The 23,042-nt window shown below is 50.6% G+C and overlaps 1 protein-coding gene, 2 long non-coding RNA genes and 1 pseudogene across 26 annotated transcripts in view; 1 reads left to right on the top strand and 3 right to left on the bottom strand.

The window, feature by feature from the left end:
• Positions 1 to 2,999, bottom strand: part of TTLL1 (TTL family tubulin polyglutamylase complex subunit L1) — a 37,501-nt gene extending 34,502 nt beyond the window's left edge. For 9 of the 24 annotated variants that reach the window (XR_007470178.1, XR_004476682.2, XR_004476680.2 and 6 more), the window contains exon 1: positions 2,863 to 2,999. Coding sequence is in view for 1 of the 24 variants with exons in the window: in XM_033405198.2 (XP_033261089.2) it covers positions 1,693 to 1,698 (6 nt within the window). In the remaining 23 variants the exon portion in view is untranslated. Of the gene's footprint in view, positions 1 to 1,692; positions 2,536 to 2,635; positions 2,780 to 2,862 lie in introns of those variants that run through there. The other 15 variants (XR_004476685.2, XR_007470175.1, XR_007470172.1 and 12 more) reach the window with 5 other exon arrangements.
• LOC125960485 (uncharacterized) overlaps positions 1 to 23,042 on the top strand; it is a 327,476-nt gene that overhangs the window by 64,984 nt on the left and 239,450 nt on the right. The gene's annotated exons all lie outside the window — the stretch shown is intronic.
• On the bottom strand, positions 9,690 to 17,274 carry LOC125960487 (uncharacterized). Its single transcript, XR_007470190.1, has 2 exons — positions 17,162 to 17,274; positions 9,690 to 9,879 (listed from the first exon to the last, which is right to left on the bottom strand). It is a non-coding gene; the product is annotated as an uncharacterized LOC125960487 (long non-coding RNA).
• On the bottom strand, positions 9,917 to 10,601 carry LOC101277463 (mitochondrial import inner membrane translocase subunit TIM14-like; annotated as a pseudogene).

The following is a 23,042-nucleotide window of genomic DNA, read 5'->3' on the forward strand; positions in this document are numbered from 1 at the left end:
CACCCAGCAGCAGACCAATCTTTTCAGACACAAAGCAGATCTTGTCACTCCTTTCATAAGCCTGCAGCGGCTTCCCACTGCACTGAGAATAAACCTAGCAGTCCACCCATGGCCTGCAAGGCTGGCCCAGCGTGACCCGGGACCCCCATGCCTCTCGGGCCTTGTCTCCCAGCGCCCTTCCCACCTGTCTTCCCTCTCCAGGCGCCAGCCTCTTTCAGCTCCCCACACCCGCCAAGCGGCATCCAGTCTTAAGGCTTTGCTCTTCCCCCACATCTGGCCCTTTCTCCAAGGTCAGCTCCTCAGACTGGGCTTCCCAGTCTCAATCCTCCCCCTTTACAGAGCTGTCACTTTACTTCTCCGTGGTGCTCACGTTGTACACAGTTGTTTAGTCGGCGCCAACTCAAAGCATGGTCCGCGGACCAGCAGCATCCGCATCACAACCTGGAGCTCGTTAGAAATACAAACCTTCCAGCTCCCCCCATGCACACACAAGAGTGTACACATTCAGACTCTTTGGGAGCGGGGCCCAGGAATCTGTGTCTTAACAAGCTCTCAGGCGATTCTTATGCAAGTGCAAGTTTGAAAAGACCTGGCCTATGAGACTTCCCTGGTGGTCCAGTGGGTAAGACTCCATGCTCCCAATGCAGGGTGCCCGGGTTCGATCCCTGGTCAGGGAACTAGATCCCGCATGCCTGCCACAACTAAGAAGTCCATATGCTGCAACAAAGATCCCATGTGCTGCATGCAACGAAGACCTGGCACAGCCAAAAATAAATAAATAATAAATAATTTAATTTAATTTAATTTTTTTAAAAAGGGACTTCTCTGGTGGTGCAGTGGTTAAGAATCCGCCTGCCAATGCAGAGGACACAGGTTCGATCCTGGTCCAGGAAGATCCCACATGCCGCGGAGCAACCAAGCCCGTGCGCCACAACTACTGAGCCTGCGCTCTAGAGCCCGCGAGCCACAACTATGGAGCCCATGCGCCACAGCTACTGAAGCCCGCATGCCTAGAGCCTGTGCTCCGCAACAAGAGAAGCCACCGCGATGAGAAGCCCGCGCACCTCAACAAAGAGTAGCCCCCGCTCGCTGCAACTAGAGAAAGCCCACGCGCAGCAACAAAGACCCAACGCAGCCAAAAATAAATTAATTAATTAATTATTTTTAAAAAGAAAAGACCTGGTCTAGTTCATGTATTTGGTTCCTTGGTGACTGTCTGTCTGACACAGATACGTCACATTGTGAGCAGCAGTGCTGTGCCACGTTATCTCCTGCTGAATCCCAGCACCCAGAACAGCGTCTAGCAATAGCAGGCTCTCAACCAATACGTGACGAATGAACAAAAATAAAGACGTGAATTCCCTCCACACACACACAGTCAAACAAGCACTGTTTGTGCCAAGCAGTGAAGTAGGCGCAGCCCAGCCCTACAGGGGCTGTAAGTCCGAAGGGGGAGACCCAGGAAACCATCACCCATAAACACTTCCACAGCTTTACCCTGGTGAGAAATAGGAGGCCGGGAGTTTAGCTGATTTCCACCGAGCGAGGGAACATCTTGGGAAATCTCTGTGCCTACAACCCCAGGAGGACAAAGCTCTGCCAAGAGGCCTTCTACCTCCTGGAGTTATGACTACTCCCAGACAAAAGTTAGAACAACCTCTGAGGAGAAACAGCGGAGGGCGGGAGACTCACCCTCATGGGAGTCACTTCACTCTTCCGGGTCCAGCCATCGGAAAATGGGAGCAGTCTCTGCCCTCATCCCCCTACCCCAGACATTTTGATCACTATCAGTTTCAATAAAGTCCCAGCTGGGCTTCCCTCGTGGCGCAGTGGTTGAGAGTGCTCCTGCCGATGCAGGGGACACGGGTTCGTGCCCCGGTCTGGGAAGATCCCATATGCTGCGGAGCGGCTGGGCCCGTGAGCCATGGCCGCTGAGCCTGCGCGTCCGGAGCCTGTGCTACGCAACGGGAGAGGCCACAACAGTGAGAGGCCTGCGTACTGCAAAAAAAGAAAAAATAAAGTCCCAGCTAGGCCAGGATCCTAGGACACTTGCATTCTTTTCCAGCTAGTTAAGTCTTTTTTGAAAAGGCAAAAAAGAGCCATCTTTAAATAAAGTAACAATATAAATGACTTCACATCAGTGCCGTGCAGCATTCAGTCGCAGCTGTGTTGCCCTGCCCGCCTCCTCACCCCCATGCTCCACGTACCTGTTTACCAGTGCCTGTAACTCCCTGAGTGCAGGGCAGGGCCAATCTTTTTGTACTGTCACAACCCAGCACCCAAATGTGCTCATTAAATATTTCCTGAACAAAGAACCGCTTTGCAAACAAACCTCCAAACGGCTTACAACGACCAGATACTTTTAGGTCTAGAATGAATCCCCTGTAATGCCACTGCTACTCTAGGAGTGTATGACTACCACCACCCCACCCCGTCTAATGATGGGAAAACAGTCCCCCAGAGAGAGGTGAGCAGGGCGGGGAACACTTATCTCCTGTCTCCTGTCCAGAGCTCTAGCCACAGGTACACCGCGGCCTGCAAGAAGCCAATAGGAACGATACAGATTGCAAATGAATGAAAAAGCCTAGGAACAATGAAATTCTGGGATAACCAATAATAAGAAGAATGCAATTACAAGGATCGAGCGGCACAAGTTAAGTCATAGGAACTCGGAGGAGGAAGAGGGGTACAGTGGTCAGCGCAGGCTTCCCGGGGAACGCGAGTCCAGCGAGCAGCATCTAAACCGCACCTTCCCGGCCCCGTAGACCAGGGCCCACAATCGTTCGCGCATGCGCACTCGCCCACCGGGCACGGCCACACCCTCGGTCCCCGGAGGCGGCGGCCTCGGCGGCAGGGCCTCACCTGTGGGCGCACAGCGCGGAGGAGCGCCCAGAAGCGCGGAGCACGGCGGCCCGGCGCCGCGGCCCGGCCCCGCCTCCAACCCCACTCGGCGCTCAGAGGAGGACGCGAACCGCTACCCAGCGCGGACAGGCTCTACTTCCGGGGCGGCGCCCTGGCAACCGAAGACGCGGCCTTGCCAGCGCCGCGACTGCTTCCGGGGTCAGACTTTCCCTGCCGGTCTCTACACCTCTATGCCGGTGGCCTGCTACGCCTGGCGCTGAGATCCTACGAGGAGTCAGTCGTCCACCCCCGGGAGCCTTGCAACCTTCAGGGCCCAGAAATGAGGTTGCGAGGGGTCGGGATCGAGCCTGATAGTGGGAGGTAGAGCGGTATGATGCCTGGGGCCCTGGGTCCAGTCGGCTCTTTATCCCCTCTGCTGCTCAGCTTCAGTATCTGTACAACTAGGACTGTTCATAGCACCTCCCTAGTGCTGTTGTTGTAAGGATAACAAGTTGTGCTCAGCAGCCAGTAATCAATAAATGGCCTACTCAAAGGTAACCTCATTGGTGAAGTGTTCCCTGAGCGTGGGACAGGTTTAGGTCCTCAAACTAGATTTTTAAAACGCCTTCTGTTAGGAAGAGGCAGCCTAGCCTAGTGAGAAATTTAAAACTGAAGCCAGGGGAATTCCCTGGCGGTCCAGTGGTTAGGACTCCGCGGTTTCACTGCCGAGGGCGCGGGTTCAGTCACTGGTTGGGGAATTAAGATGCCACAAGCCGCGCACGCGTGGCCAAAAAACTCAGAAAAACAAGCCAGGCCTAGATTGAATCCTTGCTTCAAAATCTACTAGCTTTGTGGCTTTTGGCAGGTCACCGTCACTTCTCTTGCCTCAGTTTCTTGTCTGTAAATGGGACAGTAGCACCTATATTGAAGGGTTGTTGGGAAGATTATTAAAAAAAAAAAAAGGCACAAATACTAATTGCTCAAATACTTGTTGAATTAATACAAAATAAAAGAGCATGTACCCCAGACATCTGTCAGCCATGAAAATGTACTTGAAGGCAGCATAAAAGAAGAGACACAGAATTTACATCCCTGCTCTGTTACATTCTAGGTGTCTGGGCACGGGAAAATCCCAGCCTTTTCTTTTTTTTTTTAATAAATTTATTTATTTATGGCTGCATTTGGTCTTTGTTATTGTGCGTGGGCCTTCTCCAGTTGCAGCGAGCGGGGGCCCTCTTCACTGCAGTGCATGGGCTTATCACTGCGGTGGCTTCCCCTGTTGTTGCGGAGCACAGGCTCCAGGCGCGTGGGCCTCAGTAGTTGTGGCACGTGGCTTCAGTAGTTGTGGCGCACAGGCCCAGCTACTCCGCGGCATGTGGGATCCTCCGGACTAGGGCCCGAACCCACATCCCATGCATTGGCAGGCAGATTCCTAACCACTGTGCCACCAGGGAAGCATCCAGCCTCTTAATTACATTTTTTTCATGGAGAAATGGGAATAATGATCTCCATCTCTCAAGAGTGCAAAAGTGTTTAAATTCCTAGGTGAATAGCACCTAGGAAGATGTTTAACATGTCTTACCATGTCCTGCCCCTGTGCAGAGTACATGCCACTCCAAACAGCATCACCAGCAGCCAAAATACCAGAAGGCTTAGGTGCAGGCAGTGGGAGGAGACCAACAGCACAAGAGCAAACAGTAGGAAAAGTTCTAGCCAATGTGAAGAATTAACTGGGAGCTAGGTAGTCCCAGGAGAAAGACAGGAAACTAAGAATCTCAATGCTAATCTAATCATGTAAATCTAGTTAAAAAGTCTTTAAGGACTTTCCATTGCCATCGAGGTAACATCCAGACTCCTTAATATGTTATTAGTTTTAATGTAGTTAAAATCTGTTAACCTTTTTCCTGTATAGTATCTCAGTTTCCTGTTGGGCCTAGAAAGATCCGTCTTCACAAGTTGTAAAAACATAACTTATAAGAGGCCAAAACTACAATCAACTAAGTTAAATGATAAACTGAAAATGTGTCCATCATCTGACAAAGCATTAGTTAATATCCACAATATACAAAGAGTTTGCACAAATCAATAAGAAAAAAATACAAAAGTTGGCAGAAGAAATGGAACCACAAATTCCAGAGCAGAAGGGTAAAGAAAGATGGTAAGTAAAAATATGAAAATATGCCCAAGTCACTAAAAATTAAGGATATTAAAATGTTTAATGAGGTATTTTTTACTGACAAAATTGGCAAAAATTTAAGATACAGTTACAACTAATGTTAGAAAGGATATGGGAAAAAAGCACTCACATCCACTACTAATAGAAGTGAATATTAGCATAGCTTTTAGAAGGCTGGCAATTGGGCAGTATTCATCAGACTTTTAATACATGTTTAATTATATAATCTTTAACCTATAAATCCCAGTTTTAGGAGTTTATTCTATAGAAATTCTCTCACAGGTAAACAAAGATATGTGTACCATAGCATTTAAAGCAGTATTATTTCTAATAATTAAAAACTGGGGGCTTCCCTGGTGGCGCACGGGCTTCCCTGGTGGCGCAGTGGTTGAGAGTCCGCCTGCCGATGCAGGGGACACAGGTTTCATGCCTCGGTCCGGGAAGATCCCACGTGCCGCGGAGCGGCTGGGCCCGTGAGCCATGGCCGCTGAGCCTGCGCGTCCGGAGCCTGTGCTCCACAACGGGAGAGGCCTCAACTGTGAGAGGCCCGCGTACCGCAAAAAAAAAAAAAAAAAAAAAAAAAAATTGGGAAAAATATAAATGTTTTTTAGCAGAAGTCTTATTGGCTAAATTAAAGTTCATCAATTTAATGAAATAGTATTTACCTATTAAAGGGATAAAGTGGATCTACGTGTGCTGACCTGGAAACATATACATAATATATTAAATGAAAAGTGAAAATTACACAACTTTGTATAGTATGATTTTAAAAATCATTAATATGTATATGCATTATATATAAGAGGCATAAAAAAAGCTTGAAAAAAGATATGCAGTTACTGTTAAGAGTCATTCTCTTCAGAAGTTGGCATAGAAAGTACTTTCTCTTCTTATAGCCTATATTTTTTATTGTCTGAATTTTTTAGTAGCACAAAAGTATTATTTTTAAATTTTTTAAAGCTTCAATAAAATAAAGTTAAAAAACAAACTTTTGGGACTTCCATGGTGGTCAGTGGTTAAGAATCCGCCTTCCAATGCAGGGGATGCAGGTTCAATCCCTGGTCGGGGAACTAAGATCCTACATGCTGAGGGGCAACTAAGCCTATGCTCCACAACTAGTGAGCCCACATGCTCTGGAGCCCATGCACCACAACTTCATTGTGTTGCAATGAAAAGTCCACCTGCCGCAACTAAAATAAAAATAAAAAATAAATTAATAAATAATAAAAATAAATATTTTTAAAAATTAAAAAAATAAAATAAAAAACAAACTTTTTTCCACTTTGAAACAGTGGACTGAACATCTTTTCACACCCCAAAATCTCACTGAAATGGCAGAAGGAGAAATAGAAAAATACAATAGAAAATTAACTATCCAGGAATCTGAATACCAAAAACATGCAAATAAAGGAATTTCTCTAAAAGGTTTTGTTTTAAGATCATCTGTTTCTGGGAACTCCCTGGTGGTCCAGTGGTTAGGACTCTGCGCTTTCACTGCTGGGACCGGGTTTCCATCCCTGGTTGGGGAGCTAAGATCCCGCAAGCCCTGAGGCACGGCCAAAAAAAAAAATCATCTGTTCCGAAATCATGCCTTTGTGGCTAGTGAGGATCCGTTTGTCATTCTGCGTTATCACTGGTGTTCTTAGCTCCACCAGGCAGGCAAGGGGGATTGCTCATATGGGGCACTCCCATCTTCCTCACATGGGCAGAAGGACTCAGGCACAAGGGGAGATGTCACCTTGGAGTATCACAGCACAAGTTATGGCAGATCCCAGTTTATACGTTTTGAAGGATAACCATTGTATAAAGTACTAAACTGCAATTGTTGGTTGTTAAATTCTTTTCAAAGACACATCTCCCTTTTGGTGTTAAGTTAGTTGAACTACAGACTGCATAAGTGATCATCTGCTAGAAATCCATGACATAGTTGGAAGACTAGTAGAAATACTCCCAATAGACAAAAAAAAACAGTGAGAAATTCCTGGAAGATGAGATAAGAACAGATAAACGGGCAACCCCAATAAAAATGAGGACAAATGCTCCCCAACATGCAAAAGAGAGAAGTTCCACCCATAATCAGTTTTCTGAACAAAACTCTGAAATTACCCTGAGATAAGAAGCAGTGACATGGACAGTGGCCAGAAAATTAAGTAAGGTAATCACTGGTCGGTCTCCTTAGAGAGCAGTCCTCTGACACTTAGGATAAATCCAAGTGTCTTAGTCCATTTGGGCTGCTCGAACACAAAAACACCAGCGACTGGGTGCCTTCTAAACAACACATATATTTCTCGCCATTCTGGCGCCAGCAGATTCGGTGTCTGGTGAGGACTTGCTTCCTGATTCGTGGATAATCATCTTGCTGAGTTCCCACATGGCAGAAGGAGTGAGGGAGCTCTCTGGCGGCTCATACAGGGACTAATCCCATTCATGAGGGCTCCACCCTCATGACCTAATCACCTCCCTAAGGCCCACCTCCTAATACCATCACACTGGGGATTAGGATTTCAGCACAAGAATGAGGGGGGGGGGTCGGGGGTGGTGAGGGGAGACATAAACATTCAGTTCAGTCCGTGAACCTTGAGAATAGTTCATAAAAGAGAGAGTTCAGACACTCAGCCAAAAACATTAAAGACCAAGAACATTCAAGAAAGGCACAAAATTCAGCAAAAGGAAAATTGAATGCCAAGGAAACAGTTAACACAGTTAAAATACTAGATCAAGAGTCAGCAAACCACTGGCCGAATCCAGCCCACTACTGGCTCCAGAAAGCTAAGAACGATTTTTACTTGTGACCGTTTGCAGCCGATTTGTTAGGGAACACGCTAACTTTGGACCCCAATTAAGTGAAATTATCTCCTCTCCTGCCCCGCAAAGAAATCCATTCTTCTCATTAGTAGACCTGTATTACAAAAAAAATTATGCTCAATTGTTATTATATTTTTATTTCATCAGTTAAAAAGTTGTGAATTTTTTAAAAAAGCAATGAAAAGCTAGGAAGAATATCAAATAAAACTTATATTAAGCAAGAAAAATAAATAAATAAAAATTTAAAAGTTGTGAAAATGTGTGGAACTTTTAAGTGGCAGAGCCTGGATTTGAACCTAGGAAACCTGATCGTTCACACTACTGCCTCCCTGAAAAACAAAGAGCCGCCTTCTGGAGAGACGGCTGCACTTTCAAGGTGATGATCTGAGCTTTGCTTGCGGGCATTCCAGAAACCTCCGCACAACCCCTCCCTGGCCCGTGGAGCTCTTTGCGCCCATCATTATTTACGTTTAGCGCCATCTAGTGGAGCCAGCGCTAACCTGGAGCCCGACTGGCCGGGTTCACACCCCACTGCTGACACTGGTCCCTCCTTGGTTCCCCGCCTCAGTCCTTAAACCCAGAATGTGAATGAGAACGGGAGGATCACAGATGGTGTGTTTACCGCTGGCTCATAGTAGGTGTTCAATAAACACTGTTTCCCGTATGAGCCGTTCCTTCGATGGCTGGTTTCTGAGGCTGGTTCCTTGGGGCCACGGTCTGCTCGGGGAGACTTGAAATACCAACTTGGCGATGGTCGGGGCCCCATCTTGGGGTGATATGGCCCAGCCCCTTACCAGCCTCTGCTGTCTGTGGCCCTCTCCTCCCTTGGCAGGTGGCCCCACTGCTCCTCAACCCCCAGGGAGGGGTGCTGTTGTCATGTGGCCCCCATACCCTTCTCCACCCCCAACACGGCACATCCTTCACCAGCTCTTTCTGAACGAGGTGGATGGCAAGGTCTGTCCAGGTGTCTTTTTCACTAAGAACCACCAGCCTCCCATTGGCTGAGGGGCAGAACCAGCTACATAATTTGTAGGATGCCGTGCAAAATGAAAATGCACGTACCCTTGTTCAAAAATTATTAGGAATTTCAACACAACTACAGCAGCATTAACCAAGTGAGGGACTGATCTGAGCTCAGGGGCCCTGTATGGCTGCCCAGGTTGCAGGCCCATGGAGCCCGCCCCTACTTTGTGCAGGATACCACCCTAAGATCTTAGCCGGAAGTCCCCTCGTTACACCCTCTCGAGGACCCTGCTTGGTGAGTAGTGTTATCTCATATTTCTTTTTAATGTGGTAAAATACACACAACATAACATTTATTATACTAACCATTTTTAAGCGTACAGTTCAGTAGTGTGATAAAGTATATTCACATGGTTGCATAACCAATCTTTAGAACTTAATCATCTTGCAAACTGAAACTTTTCCCACTAAACACTAACTCCCCATTCCCCTCCCCCCAGCCCTGTTGACCACCATCTACTTTCTGTCTCTATGAATCTGACTACTTCAGGTACCTCACATAAGTGAAAACATTCAGAATTTGTCTTTTTGTGACTGGTTTATTTCACTTAGCATAGTGTCCTCAAGTTTCATCCCTGTTGTAGCACGTGTCAGAATGCTTTTTCCTCTTTAAGGCTGAATAATACTCCATTGTATGTATTTATCATTTTGTTCATTCATTCATCAGTCAATGGACGTGTATTTGAGTTGTTCCCACCTTTTGGCCATTGTGAATAACTCTGAACATGGGTGATCGAATATCTGTTCAAGAGTCTGCTTTCAATTTTTTTGGAGATATTCTCAGAAGTGGGCTTGCTGGATCCTATGATAACTCTGTGTTTCGTTTTTTGAGGGGTGTCTACACCATTTTAAGTTTTGAGGCACTTTATTTTTAAAAAGTTGGTACTCAAGTACATAAGTGAATAAGAACTTAAAATTCATCATATGGGAATTCCCTGGTGGTCCAGTGGTTAGGACTCTGTGCTTACATTGACGAGGACCTGGGTTCGATCCCTGGTCGGGGAACTAAGATCCCCCAAGCTGCGTGGCTCGGCCTAAAAAAAAAAAAGTAAACTTCATCATACATTTATTTCATTTTTCAGTTTGACCTTCTAGTAAATCTTTAGCATCACTGATTTTGGGCTGCTATATAAAGAGATCCCCCCCTTGTCATGTGATTTAAAAGCATAGCTCGTTAATAAACATTTCTTATTTTTCCTTTATTGGCAGTAGGGCTTACACTAATTACCATGCTAATGCTGCCTCCCATTTTGTCATTTTGGGTTCAAACCCACCTCTGTAATAACCACCACAGAAGGCACATTTTGGTAGACTTTGAAAAACTTGAGGCTCCATGTGTTTCCTGGCTTGCAAAGCATAAGACAGCCTACAAGGGCTTCCCTGGTGGCGCAGTGGTTGGGAGTCCGCCTGCCGATGCAGGGGACACGGGTTCGTGCCCCGGTGTGGGAAGATCCCACATGCCGCGGAGCGGCTGGGCCCGAGAGCCATGGCCGCTGAGCCTGCGCGTCCGGAGCCTGTGCTCCGCAACGGGAGAGGCCACAACAGTGAGAGACCCGCATACCGGAAAAAAACAAGCCTGCAAACTCTGCAGCAGCAATGGTCAGTCCAACTGCTACCACTGTACTGGCTGTGGCTCCCCTGGCTCCACCCCGAGCGAGGTTCATCCCAGCCCAGAGGCCTCGACCACCCTGGCTACAGCATTTCATACCCCCGCCAACAGGGCACAAGGGTTCCAATCTGTCCACGTCCTCACCAATACTTATTTCCTGTTGTTGGGTTTGTTTATTTATTTATTTAAATAGCAGGGATCCTAATGGGTGTGATATCCCCACTCTTTAATATGGTATCTGAAAAAAAAATGGAATCTGAGGCTTGAAGGCACTAATTAACTTGCCCAAGGCCATGACGCCCATTACTATTATCAATCCAGCTGTGACTGGCACTGAATGACCTGCCTGACTCATGCTGCCTCCAAGGGCGGCTTGCCATTGTCAAGGTGCCAGCCAGAACCATTCAAGGATTTCGATGGAGCCCCAGCCCAGTTCCCTGAGGCCATGACGAACCTGCAATGGCGCCCAGCATTACTACAGAACCAGCACCAACCCACCACCCTGCTTAGGCTCAGGCCAGCCGGCTGGCCCTGCCCTGCAGGTACACAGACCTCTGCTCCCCCCACCTTACTGGGGTCCCTAGTACCCTCACCCCGGGCCCTTGCTGCGTGAGGCCAGAAGGCCAGAACCAAGATCCAGACCGAGCATCCACTAGGGACTGAGGAAGGGACTGGACACTGGAGCCCAGCTCTGGTTCTGTCACACCCATTTCTGGCCCCAGGGTGAGGCTGGGGGGAGGGGAGCTGCCTGGCCTGGGGCCAAAGGGGTAGAGTCCCTGTGGGCTCAGAAATGGGTGAAAAGAGGGCTTCCCCGGTGGCGCAGTGGTTAAGAATCCACCTGCCAGTGCAGGGGACACGGGTTCGAGCCCTGGTCCGGGAAGATCCCACATGCTGCGGAGCAACTAAGCCTGTGCGCCACAACTGCTGAGCCTGTGCTCTAGAGCCCGCGAGCCACAACTACTGAGCCTGTGTGCCAAAACTACTGAAGCCCGTGCACCTAGAGCCCGTGCTCCACAACAAGAAAAGGCACCGCAATGAGAAGCCCATGCGCCGCAACAAAGAGTAGCCCCCGCTCGCTGCAATCAGAGAAAGCCTGCATGCAGCAACGAAGACCCAACACAGCCAAAAATAAAAATAAATTAATTAAAAAAAAAAAGAAATGGGTGAAAAGGGAATTCCCTGGTGGTCCAGTGGTTAGGACTCCATGCTCTCACTGCCGAGGGCCTGGGTTCAATCCCTGCATTGGGGAACTAAGATCCCATAAATTGTACAGTATGGCCAAAAAAAAAAAAGGGTGAGAACAGACCCTCTTGGGAAAACCCCTCAGGAGTAGCATCTTTCTTGATACTGTGGTTGCCCAAGAGTGGGTTTGAGCTCTGTTTAGAAGGCAGCACCAGCATTAGAAAACAAACATTGTCATTATCATTTGAAAGATAATTACGGGGCCCTTACCCCAAGCTTGGCTTCAGTGGGACAAACACAGGTCACCTGGGGGAGAGGGACCATTAGCGCATAAGCGAATAAGTACTTATGTACTATTTGTGGACAAGAAATACACTGGCCCCTATGGGGCCAGTGATTTCTGACCTCTGCAACCTGTTCCGGCTTCCTCCATTTCACTCCTTTGTCTACAAGTTTCTCCTGTCACTTCCTTTTTCTCTCTTCCCTTTTTTTTTTTTTTCCTCACTAGCATGGCTTGAGGGATCTTAGTTCCCCAACCAGGGATCGAACCCGTGTCCCCTGCAGTGGAAGCGCAGAGTCTTAACCACTGGACCACCAGGGAAGTCCCATCTCTCCTCCCGTTTTTTCAAAATCGGTGGTGAGTCTACTCTGGGCCAGGCCCCTTGTGGACTTGTCCTTCCCCTCACCCTCCACCACGCTGCTCCCCACTCAGGCAGAAAACACAACCCTGAGCACCTTGGTTTTGCATCTCGTGCCCGTGTCCCAGGCCTGGCCCTGAATGCCTTGTGGTCCTGTCCAGAAGCCCGGGCTGCGGGGCCAGGGCCCAGGCTCCCCACCCAGCCCCCAAGCCAGGGCTGGCACAGGGTAGCTGAAAGAGGGGTAAATCCGCAAGCAGGTGGCGGGGGACACATGGCTGCTTCCGGCTTCAGCCTTGTCCCAGCTACACGCCCCAGGGGGCTCATGGACCCAGCAGAGGGAGGAGAGAATCCCCAGGGCTTTGAGGCTGAGAGGGAGTTCAGAGGTCGGAATGCCTGTCACCGCACAAAGTGGATGCACAGACAGCTTCTGGAAAGAGCCTTCCATGCCCAGAGCCAGTGGGCGGGTGAGGGCAGCTCCTCAAAGAAAAGCCACCTGGGCTGGGGGGGCACTTCTGCAGGGCCCAGCTCTCTTCTGTGCCCACGGGAGCTCTCCCTTGGTCTTCATGCTGGGCTCCCCCCACCGTACCCCAGCCGGGGTCAGGTGTTCAGGCCTTCTGCCAGGGAGCACTGAGTAGGTGTTCAGTCAGTGACAGAGGAAGGAGCCACCCCACCACAGGCTGTGGCTTTGGACGCCTAACCTGGGGTGCTGGTGCAGGTCTCTCCTCTTTCAAATGGAGTTACTAGTAGATAAGAACCAGCTTAGGGGGATGGGCGCTGCGAGGACTAATGCAGGGGAGGATGTTGTGGACAGTCCAGGCACAGAGGGCGGTTTCTATCATTACTGTTGTTGTTATTGTTATCCATCATTAATGAAAAATAAGCCCTCAGGTGAGGATCACATGCTGTGTGTGTGTGTGTGTGTGTGTGTGTGTGTGTGTGTGTGTGTGTGTGTTCACCCACAGCAGGACCCAGGTTTGGAGAGTTGGGATGAGGGTCTGGAAGGGAAGGGACTAGAGTCTAGACCTTCTCTACCAGACAGATCTCAGATTCCTGGGGAATCTGCCCTTCCCTCCCTCCCCACCCCTGCAAAAGGGCCCCAGCACAGACACAGAAGCCCCCGAGGGAGACCGGGCTGATCTTCCCAAGACTCAGGGTCCTGCACGCCCCCCATGCCCAGTGCCCAGTGCGGCTCAGGAGTCGAGCCCTTGCAGACATTCTTGCCTCAGCCTCCTCCATATGGCCCAGGCGAGGGCCACTGAAGGATGGAGGGAGCTGGCAGGTGCCAGAGGGATTTGAGCCCGGGTCAGCGGGACTCTGCATCTGGGGCTCTTTCTTCCATAGTAGCTGGCGGCAGGGGGACTGTGGACAGACGGTTCTGTGAACTATGGAGGCTGAGAAGTGGGGATACAGGTAAGGGAGGCTCAGGGAACCCATTTATGGGGCCGACCAGGAGCAGTCCCCTGCGTGTCCCCACTGCCTGCCTGTGTCTGCTCGTCTCTGAGCCCCATGGAAGGTGACCAGTAAGGACTGGGAAGAAAAGGCCTGAATCTTGATCCTTTTCTTCAGGTCTGAGCTCGGGTCTACAGGCTGCTTTCTGGGCCTCGGTTTCACATCCCGTAGTGTCTGTGCACGTGCCCTTGCAGCACTGTCACTGGAATTCAACAAACTGTGTAAGGCGCACGGACCCGAATTTATTTATTTTTAAAAAATATTTATTTCTTTCTCCTTTCTTTCTTTCTCTCCCTCTCTCTCTCTCTTTCTCTCTCTCTCTCTCTCTCTGCACTGGGTCTTAGTCACGGCACCCAGGATCTTCATTGCTGCGGCATGCGGATTTCTTAGTTGCAGCATGCCTGCAGGATCTAGTTACCCGACCAGGGATTGAACCTGGGCCCCCTGCATTGGGAATGCGGAGTCTTACCCACTGGACCACCAGGGAAGTCCGCGGACCCGAATGCAATATGCCCTCGTCCCTCCCTTCAGCCCAGTACACCACACGCTTTACCCCCACTCCCCGAAACTCTACTGCTGGCCGCTGTTTATAGACTGAGGGTGTAGGGAGGAAAACATCTGGAGGTGGCCAACAGGGAGGGCTGGTGTTGGTAAGGAGGTCATAGAAAAGTTCCTGCCAATGAATTAAGCTACCCAGCCTCCCATGGGAACATGAGAAAGGAAGCCCCGTTCACACCAGGGTCTCCGCATCGTCCCTCTGTGGCCTTGGAGGCTGACACCGTTATCCCTGTTCAGCACAGACGGAACCTGAGGCTCATGGAGGCAAGGAGGCTGGCCCAGGCCCCGCAGTTCTCCTGGGGCCCACACGGACCTGGGCCACGTCCCATAGAAAATGTGCAAGGACATTCTGGCCCAGGCAGACATTTGGTCCTGAAAGGGCTGCACTAGGTTTCATTTCTTCCCTCAGATCCAACAATCCCACCCTCAAAGGCACTGGGGTGTCAGAGGACTCAGACCTCTACGCCATTGGCTGAATAGTTTTTCCCAGTTCCAACCACTCCTCTAGACGCTGAGTCCCCTGAGGGCAGGGGCTTTGGACACCCTCTGTTGTCCCCAGAGTCATGCTGCCCAGGGGAGATGCTAAGATTCCAGTTGGGAATGAACGAATGAGGGACGTTGAAGCTGGACGTCAGTCACACCTGAGTTCAAAGTGGAGTTTTATGGTAGACCCGGCCTGTTGCTGAGCCTGTCACCTTGCTCGTCTGGGAACTGGGCTCATAAAACACGCTTCCCCAGATTATAGAAAAAAGAAATAAACGCTGCAAGGGCTTCACAGGCTGTGCACACCAGCCCAGCACAGGCAGCTAAGCATCTGTTTCCAACCTCGACCAGGTTCCAAGCCGGGGCCTCCTCTCCAGAATTCGCCTTCCCCTGAAGCGCATTCGACTCACTGACGGCTCAGCCCAGTCCTTGCGGGGACGAGTATGTCCTGCCACCTGGCGGGGCTGGCAGCTCCCTCCCTTCCGAGGCCAAGGGCCAGACTAGCCTTTTCTGTCAAACGCCCACACTTCAGCTTTCTGATCTCCACACCTTTGCTCATGCTATCCCTTCCGCCCAGAATATCCTTATATGAAATACCTGGGTCAGAGAACACACGCATCTGGCATGTTTTGAGACGCTGACCAAGCTGCCCTCCTAAGAGGCGGTATCCAAGTGTATTCCCAGGAAGACAGGGTCCCCACAGCTTTGCCAGCGCTGTGTGCTATCAAAGGCTTAGATGTTGGACAGTATCATTATTGCTTTATTTGCACTTCTTCTGTTATTAGTGGGGATGTGGGAATACATACACTTCCTCAGAAAAAAGGACAAGCCTTCAGATTTTTTTTTTTTTGCCTCACATTATGGCTTGCGAGATCTTAGCTCCCTGCCCAGGGGTTGAACCTGTATCCACGGCAGTGAAAGCACAAAGTCTTAATCACTGGACTGCCAGGGAGTTCCGCGGAAGAACCTTAAATACAAGGAAATTGTTTCCTGGAAATTCCTTAGCAGTCCAGCGGTTAGGACTCCACGCTCTCACTGCCAAGAACCCAGGTTCCATCCCTGGTCGGGGAACTAAAATCCCACAAGCCGCACAGCACAGTGAGGCCAAAAAAAAAAAAAAAAAAGAAAAGAAAAGAAAGAAAGAAATGATTTCCTGTGAGAGAAACCATCCCCAAATGCTGTCTCCCAGGCCCTCCTTGCTCTTCCAGGCAGAAGAAGTGGAGTTGAGAGAGTGGTAATTAACAGTCATGAGACAGGGAAACCCAGGGCCTGGAATGAGAAACTGGCTCCTGAGTCGGGTGCACCATTTCACCTGCCTGGCCTCAGTTTCCTCCTCTGTAAAGTGGGACCTTCAGTTCTTAGCCTGGAGGGTTGTTGTGAAGATGAAACGGGATGGCGAAGGGGAAATTCACTTATCTGTGAAACAGATGGCTACTGAGGGCCCAGCATGTGGGGTACACGGCCTCCCGTCTCGGGGTACAGACCAGGTCTTCCTAGGGGCTTCCTCCCCCAGAGCAGAGGTGTGGACAGCAGCTGCCGCTGACACCATGGCCAGCCGTCCCTGCTGAGTGCCGGCTGAGGGAGCTGCTAGGGCTGCTGTTATTGTTTTGAAAAAATCTGCTATCATGCTGATAAACTCGGCTGTCAGAAGGGATGTTATTTCTGGGTGAAAGGAGATTCTGCAGGACTGGGGCTCCTTCCTGCCGGCACCCACGTGGGCCTCGTCCCTCCCGCCAGACCCAACTTGAGCGATAACCTGGGGCCTTGAGTCTGCTCCTGGCAGAGGACGGTGGTGGCCGTCACTGCAGGATGTCCACAGCCTGCTGTCCAGGGCCTCCACAATGCTTCAGGAGCAGATATCACCCCCTCCCTGACCCCGGATTCCTGGAATTGTCTGACCGAGTGGAGGCTGTTCTCTGTCCCCCTGACAGGTTGCATGAGATTAGGTTATTTTGGTCACACGGGCCATTTAGTCTTTTGGCCCTAGCGCGTGTCTATTAAATTGTCGTGGCTCTGAGCTGAGCGACCTGGCTGGTTAAGCCTCATAATCTGCTCTGAAACGTGCTGGTTCTGTTTTCAATTGCGATAGTCCCCTTGTCACCAGCACAGCTGGCCCCTCTGGCTCCACCGCGGGCTCAGCCTGCCAAGCACCCCTGGGAGCTGTAAACCTGGGTCTAGATTAAAATCCTCGCTCTTGGCCGTCTCGGGTCTGACCATTGTGCTTTGTAGTGTCAAGTTTTCATTCACGTACCCAAAAGTGCACAAATCTGAAGCATTCACCTCAGTGCATGTCTACAGGTGCCCCTGCGACCGCCATGCACATCAGTCCAGAAAGTTCCCTCATGCCCCTTTCCAGTCAATACGCATCCCACCTCGAGAGGTGCCCACTAGTCTCACCTCCATCCTGTAGGTTAGTTTCGCCTGTCCTTGAACTTCATATAAATGGATTCATACGGTATGTTCTCTCTTGTGTCTGGTTTCTTTCACTGTTAAAAAGTTACTGTTTTGGGGAAAAAAAAAAAAAAGTTACTGTTTTGGGAATTCCCTGGCGGTCCAGTGGTTAGGACTCGACGATTTCGCTGCCGAGGGCGCGGGTTCGATCCCTGGTTGGGGAACTAAGATACCGTAAGCCGCACGGCAAGGCTAAAAATTAAAAAAAAAAAAGTTACTGTTCTATGACCAGAAACATAATACATGTTTATGGCAAAAGTTACAAGTAATGTACAAGAGAAAGAAAAGACCAGTGAGTGATATCCACACCTGTTACCCAACCTTGACCTTCTAGTGTGTTCCTTACAGAACTTTCAAGGCAAATGAAGAATACTCTTCTACGTAAATCAATTCACATTATACTTATTCTACAACGTTTTTATCTCGTTTAACACAGCACAGGTACAGATGTCTTTCTGTGTTAGTCTACCTCAGACTTTCACGTTATATTCGTTAGAAACGAGTCCCCAGGGAATTCCCTGGTGGTCCGGTGATTAAGACTCTGTGCTTCCACTGCGGAGGGCACGGGTTCGATCCCTGGTTGGGGAACTAAGATCCTGCAAGCCGTGTGGTATGGCCAAAAAAAAGAAGAGTCCCCAGATCTGACCCACATTCAAGGAGAACAGAGCTGCCATCAGCTGAGACGGGGAGACTGTGGGAGAGGTAAGTTTGGGGGAGACGAGTTTAATTTGGCTGCATTGGCCTGAAGTGCCTCTTACATATCAGGAAGGGAGATGGAGAAGCTTCTGTGAAGTCTACTGGCTGCCCACTTCTGTTCTCCACTGCTTTCCTGGGGGCCTTAGCCATCTGCTTCCAGGCCCCTTGGTCCCCGCTCCTGGTGGCGCTCTGCTCCTGGCCGGCTGTGGCCTCCCTCCAAGGCCGGAGGCTCTCCTGCATCAGGCGCCCCCGCCAGCTCCTCAAGTTCAGAGGCCCTCTGAGCTGGCCGGAGGCTAGAAGGGGCCCAGGAGGTCAGCTGCCTGGAGCTTGCGCGGCGCTGCTGGCCTTGGGCCAGCTCATTACAAGGGGTTTGCAACAAGCAGAAAATTTTAAGGGACCAGAGGGGCAGAAATCCATCTGCCTATTCATGGCTGTGAGGAGGCACCTGCCAAAGCTTTGGGGGGGAATTGAGTCCCCCCAAAGAGGTGGCTGGGGTAACTCTCTTCTCTGGGTTTCCAAGATGTTATTCAAGCTGCCAAGAACCAGCCTTGACTTTCAAAAATCATCTTAGTGCCACTGATTCTTGTCCCCAGGGGCCTCCCCAGGTGGCACCCAGGGACCCCACCCCACTCCGATGACTTCCTCTCCATCTCCACTGGCCCTCGGCCGGAGACCCACCACACACCAAGCGCCAGTCCTTGGCCTTGACCTCGGTCACCCCCGCAGTCCCTGGGAGTTCTCGGAGAGGCCGAGTGCCCTCAGCTGTCACACAGCCTGGACTCCGGACCCTGAAGCCTGGGGTCCTCGTGGCTACACCGGTCACACAGCCTTGCCTGGCCCTGTGTAGAGTCAGTCTACACCTGCCTGGCAGCAAGTCTAGGCAGGGCTGGCCTGATCCAGGTCTCTGAACCCAATGCCCAGGGGAAACTGAGCCGTGCAAAGGTTCAACTCCCCCGCCCGGGACCACCATCACCAGACTCCGAGAGGGGCCAACCCCCATGGGCTCCTTGTGAATCCCCCCACCTTCCCTCACAGCTCCAGGGACAACCGTGTAAATGTGCATCCTCACCCCCTACCTGGGGTCCTACAAGGAGAAGCAGCACCCTCCCCTCACACGCCTTGCTAAAGAAGAGAAGGAAGCCGTGAGCAATTTTAAAATGTCGTTCATAAAGCAGAAACTAACACACCATTGTAAAGCAATTATACCCCAATAAGGATGTTAAAAAAAAAAATGTCGTTCAAGGGGGAGAACTGTCTGCGCATCTGAAAACCGAGGGAGGGACAGAGGGAGGAAACAGACCGAAAATAGACGAGCGTGTTGGCCGCAGAATGCTCACCCTCATGCATTCACTTGCTCTGCAGGTATCTACGGAGCACCTACTACAGGAGCTGTGAACAAGCCAAGTCTGGCTTAGTCTCAGTGGGGGGCAGGGAGCCAGGCAATAGACAAGTAAACAGGTAAATACATATGCAAAGAGCAGAAGGTGCTGTGAAGGAAGATAAAGCGAGGGGGGAAGAAGGGGAGCAGTAGCCCCACCAACCACTGGGTGACCGGAACAGTCATGATGTATGAGTTGGGTGTCACCATCCGCGTTCCCCAGAAAGTGAGGGAAAGTGGAGCTCTGATGCATTAGGCCAGGGAAGGGAAGGTCCCGTCTCTCATCCCTCAGCATCCACACCTCTCTACCCTGCAGCTCAGCTGGCCTCTCTGAGCCTCAGTCTTCTTACTTGTAAAATGGGGATGTAATAAGGTTCCCAGAGGCTTCACAACAGCTCTGTCCACAGAGGGCCTCACTAACTGGAGGACAGTGAGTATGGCTGGGTGTGGAACACAAAATAAAGGAGGCGGAGCTTTGGGGGAGGGGCAACCTGTTATTAGTTGGATGGAGGCTGGGGCGTTCTGTTCAGGAGCCCTGGGCATTCTCAGAGACTCCGAGGCATCATTTCCCCTCTAATACCTCCCCACATGGCTGCCAGATTCCAATTCCCAAAGGTCTATTCCCTCTTCTGCTCAGAGGCCTTCCATGGCTCCCAGGTACCCACAGGGCAATAAGGCCAAACCCATTTTTCTGTTCCAGTTGGAATCCAGCCCCTTTCCAGGGTGCCCTCAAATACCTCCTCCTCCGGGAAGCCTTTCCTGATATGCTTGCCTCCTCTCTAGGATCCCAGCTCCTAGTTTTCCCTCTCCTGAGCTCCTGTACTTCCTGCCTAAGGCCCACTGTGAACTCTATCCTGGTTCTGTCTCACTTGGAGCAAAAGGCGCTTGCTGCTGTCTCTGGCTCAGCTCTGGCCTGGGACGAGACCAAACATACTTGTCTTCCTCTTCTTGGAATAAAAAGTGATGTATTTCTGATACTAGCATAAATTAATGTACTTCTGTATAGAAAACCGGGAAGATACAGAAGAACACAAGGCCAAACATTAAACCGCCTATCAACCTTATGCCCAGAGATGATCACTATTCCCATTTTGCAGGGCTGTATTTCCTTCCAGACTTTTCTATATGGATTTTTTTTTTAATGTGGGATTGTACTGGACACACTGATCTGTAAAGTGTATTTCATTTAATAAATGACACAAGATACAGTTTCTTTTGTGAATATGTCAAACTCTTCACCAGTTCTTTTTTTTTTTTTTAATTTGACTGCACTGCATGGCTTGCAGGATCTTAGTTCCCTGACCAGGGATTGAACCCACACCGTCGGAAGTGAAAGCATGGAGTCCTAACCATTGGACTGACAGGGAATTCCCTCAAACTCTTCAGCAGTTTTTCTTTATTTTTTCTTTTTTTTGCGGTATGCGGGCCTCTCACTGTTGTGGTCTCTCCCGTTGCGGAGCACAGGCTCCGGACGCACAGGCTCAGCGGCCATGGCTCACGGGCCCAGCTGCTCCACAGCATGTGGGATCTTCCCGAACCGGGACACGAACCCGCGTCCCCTGCATCGGCAGGCTGACTCTCAACCACTGCGCCACCAGGGAAGCCCTCTTCAGCAGTTTTTAATCCCTGTCTGCAATAAGAGCCTCTGGGTTTACCCATCACCTACTGGGTACCAGGCATCACGCTGAGGGCTTCCTGTGTGTTCATCCTCACAGCAGCCCTGGGAGGTGGGAAATGTCACAGAGGATGGCACTGAGGCTCAGAGCGGCCCAAGCACTTACCTGACGCCACGCGAGTTTTAGGTGCAGAGTCGGGATTCTAACTCAGGGCTGTGTGGCCCCGAAGTCCCAGCCCTCACCCACCAGGCTGCAGGTTCCCTCCCCAGAAAATGCTTTTACCCCAATTGCCATTTTGTTTCACTTCAGGGGGTTCACAGACCCCCAAATCAGACAGGTCAGAAAGACCTGGGTTCGAGCCCCAGCCCTGCAATCTCTTGGCTGTGTGGTCATGGACCTCTTAGGACCCATCTCCGAGGCTCGGTTTCTTCATCCGTGAAGTGAGGAGATCTACCCTTCAGGAGGCCACGCAGGGTACCTGAACTCACCCAGGCAACACGCCCAGCCCACCAGGCTCTCAACAGCCTCTTGTCCTGGGAAGGTATCCCCACAAGGTGTCCACCAGGTGGGCGTGGGTGGAATGTCACCGTGAGGTTGCTCTAGCTCCTGGCAAGAAGCTCAGGCCCAGCTCAGGAGAGAACCTCGAAGCCCTTTGATGGGTCCCTCCTGATATTACAAAGTCCCTGTCAAAGCTGGAGGATTTTCCAGGTAAGGTGTCCCAAGGCTGGGACAATAGTCTGGGATGGCACGTGGAAAGACAGCCATTTAAAACCTGCTCTGGCGTCTGGCTCCACAGGTGGGTCCTGGATGCCAAGGCCAGCACTCGGCAAACGTGCTTGGCCAGCCCTCTCCCTGGGGCTCCCACCTGCCCTCTCCTCCCCTCCTGGGCCTTGGAGGAATGTTCTCATAGGAATGTTCTCATCTCTCTGCAAGGCGTCCTCACTTCTCTCAAGCCTTTGCAGGAAGGTTGCGTCCTCACCGAGGCTTCCCTTGACACCCTGGTTAAAAGACCCACCCCGCCCCCACTCTTCACACACTGCCTGGCTTTACTCTCCCTCCTTGAGTGCACGCTGTGTGCCCAGCTGCCCAGAGCTCTATTCTCCTGTCACTGGTTTCTCCTCCACTTGGATGTGGGCCCTGTATTAATGCCATGAATATGTCGTCTCTAGATCCCCATCACCTACCCCCCTGCCTGGCATATGGTAGGTGTCAATATTTGTTAAATGGATGATCAAAGAAAGTCACAGTAAGGACAAAACTCAACCCTAAGTTGGAGCAGAGGGTCTGCTGGGTCATGGATCCCTGAACTGCGGAGAGACATGGTCATGGCCTCAGCAGCAGGGGCTTGCCTGGGGCTCGGAGAATCCGGAGGCTCCAGAGCAGGCAGCTCTTCAGGAAGGAGGCCCCCAGGGAAGGAAGGGACTGCCCACGGGATTGTGGTGTTTTATGACGCAGGATCCACAGCCTGATGGCCTTGGGACAGGCCAGCAAATCCCGATGGGGAAGGGGAAGGTGAGGCCCAGGAGGTTTGGAGGCCAGCCATGGAGGGTGGAAAGGACACTGCAGCAGGAGTAGGGAGACCCAGGCTTCAATCTGCTTCTGCTGCTCAAGGGCTGGGTGGTCTCCGGCAAGTGGCTGGCCTCCTTTTTCAGAGCCTCAGTTTCCTGATCTGTAAAATGGGTCCACAAGGTCTCTCTTGCCTGTACATGGACCCTTTGTGGGTATACGGGTGTCTGTAACATGGGACAGTGGTAAGAATTACAGGTGATAATAGAAAGTGCTTAGCCCTGGGGTTGAGGGATCTGAGGAGATCCTGGCAGCTCCTATTGTTATTGTTACTGCTATTATCATTTGCCATCTAATCTCTTCTGGACTGATAGGAAGGCAAGGCCTTCTACAGGCTCAATTCCCATCCAAAAGGCTTTTCTTCCTCCTGTCCGTTTGATCTGCATATTATTTGGGGACCTTGCAAGGCAAATATTTTCACCCACCCTCTCCTTGGGCACTTCTATCCCCCATCTGTCAGTAAACTGTCCTCCTTCCTCCAGCTGTTCCACTAATGTTTACTGAATGCCTACTCTGTACCTGGCACCATGGCTTCAGCCTTGAGACCCCTCTGGAAGCATTCTCACACACA

Source organism: Orcinus orca, chromosome 11, assembly GCF_937001465.1.
Source record: "Orcinus orca chromosome 11, mOrcOrc1.1, whole genome shotgun sequence".
Taxonomy (NCBI): Eukaryota; Metazoa; Chordata; class Mammalia; order Artiodactyla; family Delphinidae; genus Orcinus; species Orcinus orca.